This window comes from Oculina patagonica, chromosome 14, assembly GCF_052425735.1.
Source record: "Oculina patagonica isolate OP01 chromosome 14, crgOcupat, whole genome shotgun sequence".
Classification (NCBI taxonomy): Eukaryota; Metazoa; Cnidaria; class Anthozoa; order Scleractinia; family Oculinidae; genus Oculina; species Oculina patagonica.
Window position 1 is genome coordinate 17,361,219 of NC_135771.1, and position 12,606 is coordinate 17,373,824.

The 12,606-nt window shown below is 38.5% G+C and overlaps 2 protein-coding genes across 3 annotated transcripts in view; one reads left to right on the top strand and one right to left on the bottom strand.

The window, feature by feature from the left end:
* Positions 1-8,158, bottom strand: part of LOC144638611 (phosphatidylinositol 3-kinase regulatory subunit alpha-like) — a 40,274-nt gene extending 32,116 nt beyond the window's left edge. For both annotated transcript variants that reach the window (XM_078497811.1, XM_078497809.1), the window contains exons 1-7: positions 7,729-8,158; positions 6,643-6,711; positions 5,435-5,482; positions 4,500-4,615; positions 3,459-3,674; positions 2,377-2,419; positions 1,490-1,696 (exon numbers count right to left, since the gene is read on the bottom strand). In XM_078497811.1, the coding sequence (XP_078353937.1) occupies positions 1,490-1,696; positions 2,377-2,419; positions 3,459-3,674; positions 4,500-4,615; positions 5,435-5,482; positions 6,643-6,711; positions 7,729-8,035 (1,006 nt within the window). In that variant the 5' untranslated portion in view covers positions 8,036-8,158. The remainder of the gene's footprint in view (positions 1-1,489; positions 1,697-2,376; positions 2,420-3,458; positions 3,675-4,499; positions 4,616-5,434; positions 5,483-6,642; positions 6,712-7,728) is intronic.
* A 103-nt stretch (positions 8,159-8,261) lies between these two features.
* LOC144637875 (cytochrome c oxidase assembly factor 7B-like) lies at positions 8,262-11,423 on the top strand. The gene is made up of 3 exons (XM_078496968.1): positions 8,262-8,448; positions 9,618-9,758; positions 10,738-11,423. The coding sequence occupies exons 1-3, from the start codon at positions 8,349-8,351 to the stop codon at positions 11,142-11,144; spliced, it is 648 nt and encodes a 215-aa protein (XP_078353094.1). The 5' UTR covers positions 8,262-8,348; the 3' UTR covers positions 11,145-11,423.
* Positions 11,424-12,606: the final 1,183 nt, after the last annotated feature.

The following is a 12,606-nucleotide window of genomic DNA, read 5'->3' on the forward strand; positions in this document are numbered from 1 at the left end:
TAAAACCACCGCAAGTTAAACACAAGTCTGATTTATTGACTCCATGCTCGCGACGACTACAAGGGAAGCGGGAGTTCCTTTCGACCGCGTACTCGTATGATTGACAGATGTCACAACACTACACCCAGGAACACAATGCAGTGACCTCAAAACTACTCAAAACAGTTTTGTACGGGGAGGCTCCGCCCCAATCTCTAACCCCTTCCCCTTTTATATACCATTTTGATAGAAATTGTACCCCTTTCGTATTATACCTTTTGTTGAAAAAAGGTACCCCTTTCATATACCTAAAAGGCATGGCATAGACTTAGAACAAGACATTTTCTTGTTATTTTCATGTAGCGCTTAATAAATTAAAATAATACAGCCATAAATTGCGTCTGTTCGAAATATTTTAATTAAAGGCCCTTTTAAATACCTAAATGACAGATTTCTGCACCATTTCACATACCAAAACTTGTGAAATCCCTACCTTTTTATACACCTGAAGCCTGAAAAAGGTACCCCTTTCGGGCGGAGCCTCCCCATATAGGCCATTATAGGGAGTACCCCCCCCCCCCCCCGGGGCAGTGACCATGACCAGGGCTCGAATGTGAACAGCACAATCTTGAGTCAAGTGCGCTAACCATAAGGGCACCAATATGACGCCTCCTAGCTTATTTAAACAGACAACTCTGACTCTATTAAAAAATAATCCATCATAACTTCATCAGTCAGGGGAATAAGTGCCGGTTTTTGCAAATCTTCGTTGAAGCACTTGAAGAATTTCCGAATTACTTCTGAATCATCCAATCAAATTAAGGCGAGTGCTCACAAGTACCATGAAAGCAATCACACATACAAATACATCATGTTTCTTAGCAACTTCGGGAATGAAAACCGCAGGCTCAACAGGGCTCTAGACTAAGGGTAGCCAACTAGCCAAAGGCTAGTAAAAATGCAGTTTTGGCTAGTAGGTTTTGGCCTTTCATTAGCCAAAATGGCTAGTGAAAAAATCAGGCATTAGAGGCAAGAAACCACATTTATTAAAATCGTCTCTCAGAGAATATAAGTAACAAGTAAACTGTTGATAATATAGAATGTGAAGCTTTAACAATGTAGTTGACAAAAACGCATGTACATGTAAAATTTTTACAGTGAAGAACAAAGCCCAATAAATAATTATTTTGTAGGAAAAAAAACGTGAAGATTTAAGGAACATTTTACGGCTCAAGGTTTAAACATTATCACACATTGTTTTCACCCCCCCCCCCCCTCCTCTTAAAAGAAGAACTATGCTTAAAAATTGTGGCTAGTAGAAAATAACTTTTGGCTAGTGAAATCAAAGCTGTCACTAGCCACTTGGCTAGTTAGCAAAAAAGTTAGTCTCGAGCCCTGCTCAATCACTTCTTGGAGAAGTGATGTCGACATCACCTCCAGGCACTTGTTCCCCTGACTGTCATGGTTTTACAAAATGTAAACTTGAAAAGACATGAATTCAAAATCTTACCATCTGCGTCACTCTCTCTTCGAACTCTAACTCTTCTTCGTGGACACACGACAATGTTGTCAAACATGCACTTTCTATGACACTGGAAGCCACAGTCTGGGCAAAGAACTCCCTGTCGGTGCAGTCCCCACAGACACTTGCCGCACTTATCACACCACTGCAGAGAGGTGAAGTTTTGTTCTTTGAAGAAATGACCACCCTTTGAGCCTATTAACAATAATAATGAACAATAATTTTGTAAGATTTACGTTTATTATTATTTTTATTAACAACATAGCACAACCCTCCAAGTTTATTTTTTTCCTTAGTGGCCATTTGGCCACCAACTACTCAAGGTTTGGTCGCCAGTGAGAAATTTTAGTCGCCAAATTAAGCTGATGCTTCCAATCCTTCCTCTCAATTTTAGTCGCCAGGCTGGCGACCTTGGTTCAAATTTAGTCGCCATCTCCAAAATTTTAGTCGCCATGGCGACTAAAATGGTCTTAACTTGGAGGGCTGTAGCTGGTATCTATATACAACTGATTGTTTACTTGGATGTCCAAGCATACATAATTAAACAAATTGTAGGGCACTGTTTTTCTCAAACTGAAGGATAAAATGTATACCATGTGCTTAAATTTATTATTAAGCAATTTCAAGGAAATAAAATTTTGACTTTAATTTTTCACTTAGCATAGTTTTCCACAGATGATTCAATTGCAAAGAATAAATTTAGCGGGTACTGTAACTGCAAAAATGGATTAAGCATTCCTAGCAATAGCAAAGTTGTAAAGAATTTACTAATGGAATGTCCTTCCATGTTGAATTGGTCTCTTACTAAATTAGTAATTGTATTTACTAAAAATGCAATCTTGCAAACAAGCTTGAATCTTTAGAGAGGAACTGACCTCTTTTGGCTGATTGAAGTCCACTAAACACTTCTGATTTTCTCTAATAATGATAGAAAAGAACAATTAATATATTATAAATATTATAACAATATTATTAAGTATTGACAGTGTCATGTTTTGACAATGATTGTCAAGTCCTAATTTGACTACCTGACTGTGAGATGCGGTTCTAGTCAAAGCCCACATTTCACCCTTGCTCACCAGAGTCTCCAGTAGCTCAGTGGTAGAGCATCTGACTAGATCATGGAGGGTCGTGGGTTCAAATCCCATCTGGAACTCGGAATCCGAGTGTTTCAGTTAATGCAAAATTTATCATGATTGTTAAGTCATGTTGTGGGGGGATGGGGGAACTGAAAAGTTTTTTTTTATAAATACAGGAAGGTCCCACCCCAAGGTCCAAGCCCCTACCCTTTTATATACAATTTTTGACAAAAAAAGATAACCCTTTCATTTTGCCTTCTGCAATCAATAGAAAATGGTCCCACTACCATCTCTTTAAAATGTAAACTTTTCACTTGAGAAACCCCCCTTAAAAATATTTATACTAATTAAAAATGAATGGTCTGATGGACTGGTCGGTGGGTCCGTTTAAGATATTTTGTAAGGTCCTTAAACCCTCCAAGTTTATTTTTTTTCCTTAGTGGCCATTTGGCCACCGACTGTTGAAGTTTGGTCGCCAGTGAAAAATTTTAGTCACTAATTAAATAAAATTAAGCTCAAGACATGCTTTTAATCCTTCTTCTCAAATTTAGTTGGCTGGCGACTTCGGTTCCAATTAAGTCGCCGTGGCGACTAAAATGGCCTTAACTTGAAGGGTTGTCCTTAAATACCTGTGAATGACAGTTTTCCGTACCCTTTGTTTACTCCAACTAAGTGAACTAAGTAAAATCCCTACTTTTTTATACAACTGAAGCCTGAAAAAAAGTACAGACTGTAACCCCTTTTGGGAGAAGCCTCCCCCGAATTATCCACTGTTAGGGATCATCCCTTCCCTTGGACAGTCCCTACCTGTCTAAAATGGAAAGAATGTGAACAGTTAGACAAGTACAAATCATTGCAACACATGATCCAACACTTACAGTTTCAGATTCTCCAGTAAAAAGTTCATGGATAGCAAGCAAAAGAGACTGCTTGTGAAAGCTATCTGCGATATTCATCTGACTAAGTTTCGTGTCGGTCAAGTGGCGTAGCTTCATTCCTGTAATCTCATGTTCTCTGAACACCTCAGCATAAAGGTAATTATTGGTTGCGGCAAGCCACATCAAAACATCGCTAACTTCCCACTCGTCAATGTTCTGAAAGTGATTTTTAATATAAAACAGTGATTATTACGGTAAGAGAAGAATCATGTCATGTCAGGGCTCGAAAATGCGACTCACTGGTCACCAATGTTTCATCCTTGGTGACTAAAATTTCTAGTTTAGTCGCCAATATGACAACTTCAGTTGAGGGAACAAGTGCCAGTTGATGGCGACATCACTTTTCCGAGTAGTGACTGAGCCCGCGGTTTTCGTCCCAAAGTTGCTAAGCAACGTGACATATTTGTACGCGCGATTGCTTTCGGCGTACTCGTGAGTGGTGCGCTAGTTTTTGATTGGACGAAATAATTCGGAAATTCTTCGAGTGCTTCAACGAAGATTTGCCAAAATCGGCACTTGTTCCCCCGACTGACTTCATTTAATCTTTGTTTTGACATCGAATAATGGTCATTATTTCAAGGGTTGTGTCCTTCCAGAAAATTAAGAAAAGCAGTCAAATTGCTCCAATCTATCATAATGATTTTGCTTTGCCGTAAAAGATTCTCTCACATCGGAAAACTTGCAAATGGCTGACCACATCTGAAATACCCCTACAATGCATTGCAAACCCTTGAGCATCGAGTATGTCATGTATGCACATGGATTGTGTCTCTTGAAATGGAGGATTTTACAATCTGGCGACCTAAAATTTGCATTTGACAATTTTCTTTTATTACCAGTTCGTCACCAAATCGCGACTTTAGAATTTTTTTAAATTTTCACCTACAGCATTCCTGTTTCTTTCTTATGGTGTAGCCCCGCCCAAGAGCACTATTGTTTGTAGTAACTTTAACACTGCTTTTTTATATACAACATACTTACAGTAACAAATTTGATATATTCATCTTCGGCATCCTCCTGCTCTTTGCTTTTAAGAATCTTACAAGGAAACTTCGCTAAATCCACGGCACACTGGGGATGCCATGCCAAATCACAAACTGCATAAAAAATGTTGACAGAAATTAAAAACATTTGCATAAATATATGGCACATGACCTTTTCTGGGCTTTTTCCCATAAGTCTGACAGACTGTTATGTCTAAAATCTCATGAGATTAAATTGTTTACTTGCAACTTTCTAATTTGTTATAATTTTGACTCAAGGTTGTTTGACCCAACAAAGAACTCTTAAGGTCATTCCCCAGTTTTGCATTGTGCATTTTAAAATAAAGTTCCTTTAACATAAACAATCAAATTATAGGCAAAATTTGACAAAACTCTCAGTGCAGGTTCTATTTGAGCGGAATAACCTTAGTTAACAATCACTAGTTAAATATGCAAGGGTTTAACTGGAGCTGCATATGTTGTACTAAGGTCATATTGGTTTTCAGGTTAAATCATTCTGTTTCCAACCTAGATTGAACTGTTTCAACCTGAAAATACCACCTTTTAATCACTTAAACAGGGTTGGAAATTAGCGCTCGCCCACTCGCCCAGGCAAAGGTGAAAACTTTCTTTAATGGAGGAGACTGGGCGAGTAAAAACTGATCTGCGCAAGTGCAATTTAAAAGTCACTTGCCCAGATGGCGAGTGCTCCGAAATGTTAGTTTCCAACCCTGCTTTTAAACAATTGGAATTTATTTAGTATTGGGAATTTTTTATGAAATCAAGTTACTTTAGGTCACCATAAGACTGTGTTATCTCCGGTTGAAACAGATTAACCAATAATTGAGTAGCTTGAATGTGATAAGTTTTTTCACTACCATAAAATTAATAATTTCAATTTTTTTATGACTTGTATTGTACAAAAGAACCTACTTGTACATCGGTAAACTCCACTTCCAACTCCCCAAATGAAGTCTTCACCTAAAGATAAAGCACAGCAAATGCTCAGTAAAAAGAACCACTAACAGTGTATATACTCCCCCTGGCAAGGGGGGGGGGGTACTCCTATATGAAGGGGAATGGGAAGTTTACTAAGTTCGTCCATGGGTTGTTATAGGTAGAATTCCATCCATTTTCTTTGTTTCTGTTTTTTTAAAGTTTGTTGGTTGTCACCATTAAAAATGCAATCATGAGTTGGGTTTTAAACTTCAGATTTCGCGTGTTCAGGGCTCGAGACTAACGGTAGCCAAATAGCCAAAGACTACACTAAAATTTAGGTTTTGGCTACCAGGTTTAGCATTCCTACTAGCCATTTCGGCTAGTGAAAAACTCGCAAAAATGAACAGTTCTTGATAGAAATCAATATATCTGACTAGTGAAAAAATTACTTTTGGCTAGTAAAATCTGACATGTCACTAGCCAATAAACCAGTGAGTTAAAAAGTTAGTCTCAAGCCCTGCGTGTTACTGAAAAGAGCAATACTATCAAAATCACTGGAGTGGTAAAACCGCCGTTAGGAATTTGAACCGGCAGCGGCACAATTCTTATCACCTGACTTACACCACTTATTCCTTGGGAAAGCTTTAAATTTTGGAACTCTGTGCTGCAAAACAGCATGGAAGACTTGTAAAATTAAACAAAACCTGCTTTTCTTTAAGGTTGAATACAAGTCATGAGTTTTTCCGACCCTGTTGCCTTGATAGGGTCATTATTGTTCATAGTGGAGCTCCACAGCGGAGCCCCATACCCATAGAAAATCTACAGAAATAGGAAAACCATGTAGTGAACTTGAGTTTTCATGGTCATCATGGCTAGCGGCATGGCTCGCGGGCGCGTACAACATACATACGTCATGCACTCTGGATATAGATTAACCCAGGAGCCTGATTAACCCTAACCTCTTTGATACTAGGCATCCAAGTAATGGTCAATTGACAGCTGTCAATACAAGGTGTCCGCTGACCAGCATCACGTGACCATATCGCGGGCTCAGGTGTATAACTCATCGAGGTAGCGAAGTTCGCAATTTGATTTGCAAACTTCGCAACGTAATTGGCAACTTCGTAACAAAGTTCCCAATTTCCCAGTGAACTTCACAAAGCGGGCGGCCAAAGTAAATTGAAATCAACTGTAATACTCACACTGACTACACCAAATTGGTCTCATTGCAGAAGTCTCTGCTAGTGAGTGGCCACCACTCTCATCAGTTTCTATGAAACAAAAAAAACAGTAAGGTTTAGAATAAAGGAGCAGCTTTCTCAATACATATATTTTTAAGAAAGAAGGTACTTTGAAGATGGATTCCACTCAAAGTTCGAGCACTAATAAGTGGGTACCCATAGAGAGGCTCAATAACTGTTACAGTTGAACCTCACTAATTTGAACTCGGTTATTTCTAATTCCCCGTTAATTCGAACTAAAACCCGTTTCCCTTGGATTTGCCCTTCAGTTTGCCCTTCATCGGCTATTTCGAACTCCCGCTATTTTGAACTATTTTTTGTTTCCCCTGACGGTTCGAAATAACGGGGTTCAACTGTATTTGATATAAGATGCAAATTAAGTTCCGGGGTATTCTGCAGTTTAGCCAATATAAAGCTGCAATAATCATTTATCATAATTGCAACCAATATCTTGTAAGTTATCTATGAATAAATTTAATATCATTGTACATGTACATCTTTTTAGACACTCCCAAAGGCAAATTAAAATGTCCAGCTCATAGATAGGGTTACAATGTTATCATAACTCAACATGTGAAAAGTATTTATATAGTAAGTTCTGGTATTGCATTGTAGGGATTTCATATTTACCGTATTTCAAATGCAACAAGGAAATCAACAAAAACAACAAACATATTGTTGTAATATATCTGCACATTAAAATAATAGAGCTTCTATTGTTTTGATTACTTGATGCATAAGTCCCTCCAAAACCAAGCTCTCTAATAAAACATTCAAACAACGGTGCAAAGCTATTTACATCCTTCTGAAAGCGAAGACGCCTATTACATTCTAACACATTTATAAGGAAGTTATAATTAGTGATCCATTGCACACTTTCTGCACACGGCCAGTAGTAGCTAAAATTCATTTCCGTGGAAAAAAAAGTGCAGCAAAGATTTCCTTTTACGTACAACGAAAAGAAAAAATTGTTATTTCTGCGATCTTCAATGAAAACGAAACGCAACAGACACTGATAGCAAAATTAATAGTGATCAATGCACTAACCGTTTGATTCACTTCGAGGTGTACTGCTACCACCCGTTCCTCTTCGTGAAGGTCTGGGGGGCCTCGGCGGCGGTGTTGGCGGTTTCTCCTCTTGAGGGAGCTCTTCGACATCGCCAATATACTCTACATACGTCCCAGGAAACTCTCCGACTTCTTTAGTTCGAGTGTTTTCTCCAGTCAGCCAGCCCGTCAGATCTATGACAGGCTTCGCCACAATCATAATATCGCCTTCTTGTATAGCAATGTCTCGCTCATCGCGTGGTTCAAAATGATAAATAACACGGAATTGAGCCCAGCCTGAGTCCATGGTTAACGCAGGAGACAGACGCCCCGATCAGAGAGAGTATACTTTGGTTTTCACCCCATTTTATGAGCAGGAAACATACTTGGCGCTTCGAAGGGAACTGCAAAAGAAGGAATATCCACCAACTCCGTGACGTCACGTACGTTGACAGCCTCAGCCCGCGATGACATGAGTCAGTGGAGAGCTTGTAAAATGCATGCACCAGGCCCTGTAAGGAACGCCTGGGAGTTTTCCTTCTTTTTCGATCCGAATGAGATTTTTTATGACATAAAAAATCGTAAGGTTTTGTACAGTTTTTGTAGTGACGCCTTTAAATATGTTTTCCTCGGAAAAGGCAGCAAAGGCTCATGAAGAATTTACCCAACAGCTGGGTGACATTTACAAGCATGAATGTTATGGACAAAGGAAAAGAGAATGTAAGCTCTGTTCTACAAGACTTGTTATGTAACGTACCGGTACTATATTAAGCTTCAGCTTATAGTTCAATTTCTTTTCATAGGTTTATCCGAATGACTTTAAACTTGGTAGAGATAAACTGCGTTCGTGAATAAACGTTTCTGTGGGAGCATAGTTAGTAGAGGAGACTGGTTATGAAAACCGGCAGACTTCAAAGGCGCCAAACAATGGTGGGAGTACGTCAAATTCCTTTGAATACAAGACTTGCAGTGGCGTCACCAATTTTCATAAGGATGAAAAATTACATTTTTGGAACTAATTTTTTTTTCGTTCTGCATATACTCATGACGTACTCCCACACGATTTTAACTCTCAGTGTTGTGCATCAACTGACCAAAGCTCTTAAAGGAGGAAGGAATTTTCTTAGAGTTATATTTAAAGAAGCAAAGTGGGAAAGTTTGCACCATTCGCATTAAATAAATTCATTTCATAAATTCATTTCATAAATTTTGTCATTTTTTCCGAATGAAATTGTTTTTTGAGAATCTACATACAATAAGGTTTTAAGTGTGAAAATATGGTCAGGTTTGAGCAAATATTTTAACAGATTTGATGCATATGATAGGTGCCAAAAATGTGCAAAATAGTATCCAGGAAATACCAATGCAGAGAGTCATGTAGCCTTCCACACAGTCGTTCTTAGGAGCGATCGTGTTACACTCCTCCCCTGCACAATTGCCGCTAAGAACAACTGCTTGAGAGGCTAAGAGTCACGTGGGTAGAAAAGCTGTAATGCTTTGAATGGCAAGAAACAAAAAACTGGATCATATGACCTAGTGCGTTTGACATTTGATATCCTAATTTGAACCCAGCTCAGCTGGAAAAAGAACCAATATTTTTGTTTTTTCTCAACAACCTCTTATTGAAACCTAGCACCCTCATCAAAAGTGTTGGCACAGTTACCAAATTTATTCCTTTCTCCCTGCCTGTCTCAAATATGTTGAGCTCCCTTACATAAAATTATTGTTACAGTATTAGACAAATTTATCCTAATCTACCAAGGGTTCAAAATTGAAATGGGGGAAGGGCAACCTCTAAAACAAAAAGGTTTCAATTGCATTATTTTTCTTAATATGTTTGGATTTGGAATTAAAGCTTATGTTCAATCCTTTTGTTTCTTTCTTGTTAGCTTGTCACGTACTAGCAGAGTTTTACATGACAGTTGAAAATGATGCGGCTAAAGCAAAGGAACTCTACGAGAACACCTGCAAAGAGCTTCACTTTTACGACAGTTGCTTGGCATTAGGAAACATTTATCTTACCCACAAAAGTAAGGAGGTACTTGTGGCCACATGTCTAAACTGTGTGTGTGTGTGTGAGGGGGGGGGGGGGGGGCAGGAAAAGCGAGGACAGGGGGATCTAAATCTTCTGCCTCCCATACCTTTACCCCCGGTTCCTATCCTTAGAAAGTTTTTGCTTTTTTGTGCCATATTATGCAATGTTGAAAATTAAAGTTTTCTCAATTTCTCCTGGTTCCCACTTCCTTGGGAATCCTGTCCCCATCCTCTCTTCTCCCGCCTTGCATACCCCTTGGCCTGCCCCCTATTGTTCTGGGTTCCTGCCCCTTGTTCCCCGCCACTGAATTTGTTTGTGTTTGATTGGAATGGTCATGGGGGGCTAGTCTTCGTGTACCTTGTGTGGGAGGGATGATGTGTTGAGAGCATTGGACTCCATAATTTTATTGTATTGAGAGCTCAGTGGGTTCAAACCCAGCCAGGTTCCTAACTTGTCTTGCATTTTTGGGTGCTTAAGACACTTGTCTAGTGAAATCTCACAGTGCATCTTTCCTTGTCAGGAGTTTAAGCGCCGGGTACTTTTTAAATGTTGAGATAACCTGGTAAAAGGTTGGTGTTGGGAGCCTGGGGGGAGTAGCTGGGGGGGGGGGTAGCCTGGAAGCTGAAAGTTGCCCCAGTAATAATCAGTGGTAGCCTTACTGCAGCACCTTTCTTAATATTTAATCTCATTCACATATGTATGTACTAGCCAACTTGCCTGAATCTCTAGAGAAATACTACACTTTTAGTAAGTTGTAGCTACACAAGTGTTGGCTAGTAAAAAAGTGGTGGCACGACACAGTCATCATCATCATCATCAAGTCATTATCATCACCATCATCAAGTCATCAATAATCATAACCACCAACAAAACTGATCAACACCCCACTCGTAACCTAGCATGCTAAACATGTAAGCATCTGCTTGCTCTCAAATTTGTAGCAGACATTAATTGATTTTTTGCTTTTATTCTAGAATACAAAGATCCTGAAAAAGCAATGACCTTATTTCAAGAAGCTTGTGAGAAAAATAGTGCTGGAGCCTGCAACAATGCTGGACTTGTGTATCAAAATGGAGTGAAAGGATCTACAATAAAAAAAGACATGCCGAAAGCTGTAGAGATGTTTACAAAAGCATGCGACTATGGACATAAAAATGGGTGCTTCAACTTAAGTGCCATATATCTAATGGGGAAAGATGGTATTCCCAAGGATATGCAAAAAGCTTTTGAACTTTCTTTGAAAAGTTGTGAAATGATGCACCCATGGGGATGCGCTAATGCGAGTCGAATGTATGCTAAAGGTGACGGCGTAGAGAAAAACTCACAGGAGGCAGAGAAATATAAGAGACTTGCAAAAATGTACTCTGGGCAGGAGCGGTAACATCTAGACAAGAATGAAGTAATTCCTAGTAGCTAACAAGGAAAGAAGCAAAAAAATTATTAATCATTATGAAAAATTGCCATCTTGCCAGTGACAATTAAATTGTAGTGTGTATACTAATTAAAAATTTTTGTTTTGTGGGCTCATTGTAAACCATCTCTTTCTCAAACCTGTTTTACCGCTGGGCACAGTTTTGGAGAAACCATAATTATAATTTTACATGTAATATTAGCAACAATTCTCCCAAAAAAATTGTAAATAAAAATGTCTTTTCGTTTATTATTGTGGTTAAAATAAATGGTCATTTCTTCCAAGTATATATATAAACCACACACTATTGAAATAAGTTTCTGGGAACATAAAAATAATTAATGGCCACCATTGCAATTAAGAGCACATTAACTTAGTAGAAGTTTGTTCAAAGTCCCTCCACTTTCTCAGACTACTGAACACACAAGTAGAACTGCAAGCAAAGCTTGACCATGGAGCCGATGGGAGTGGGGAGTGGAGAATTCCTGACCAATTGATAGAAATTATTTCAACAATGTTTTAAGAACAAAAAGTAAAGCCGGGGGGGGTTCCTCTTATTTGGTGGGGGGGCCCGGGGGTTTTTGGGGGGTTTAAAAAGGGGGGGGTTTTTTTTTGTTTTATAAAAGAGAGGGATATTTTTTTTTTTTTTTTTTTTTTTTTTTTAAAAAAATAAAAAAAAAAAATTTTTATTTTGTTGGGATATGAAAGGGGGGGGTGAAAAAAAATGTAAAAGTTTATGGGCTAGTAAAGAGCTCTGGCATAAAAGCATCTATTTTAAACAGCGCCTCCCCCCCCCCCCCCCCCCCAAATCATTCAGTCTGTACTGTCCACCAGTTTTCCTTATCCAACTATGCAGCTAGAGTACAAAATAATTATTATACAATGCAAAACTTGTAGAAATGTCATGAGACATTTGAAATACTCTTGGAGTCAGGCCTTTTGTGCCTGAAGTAATCTAAGGTATGAGTCCTGAATTCATCTTGATGCTAAGAAGGGAATAATGTTGGAAAATTAATGTTTTGGCGACAGCGACTCTTTTGCTGTACCATTTTACTCTTAATGCTTTATATCTGATCTAGCCTTATCAGCATGCCAAAAGTAAATAAACTATACAGCAATACAGCACAGATGTCAAATAAAATAAAGGAGAATATTGACAATTGGCCTAATTGAGATGTGGTAACTTGTACTACATGAATATAACAACAATATTGAGAGAAATATACATGACACAGCAGTTAATTAGACAAATTTTATTTTGTATAGTTTCCTAAAATATGTTCATATTCTTTACAAGCCCAATTTGCAATAATTTAAACCTCACTTTATAACCCATACATGTCCTGTAAAACGTGCACATGAAATTACAGGATGCAGTTGCCTCTTGCATCAATAAAAGGAAGTGTATTTTGATTTGTGTTAGTGTGAATCT

Excerpts from the sequence above, each read along its gene's own strand:
- LOC144637875 (XM_078496968.1), top strand. The coding sequence starts at position 8,349 with ATGTTTTCCTCGGAAAAGGCAGCAAAGGCTCATGAAGAATTTACCCAA. Across the intron at positions 8,449-9,617 it reads TGGACAAAGGAAAAGAGAAT|CTTGTCACGTACTAGCAGAG; the intron begins GTAAGCTCTGTT and ends CTTTCTTGTTAG. Across the intron at positions 9,759-10,737 it reads CATTTATCTTACCCACAAAA|AATACAAAGATCCTGAAAAA; the intron begins GTAAGGAGGTAC and ends CTTTTATTCTAG.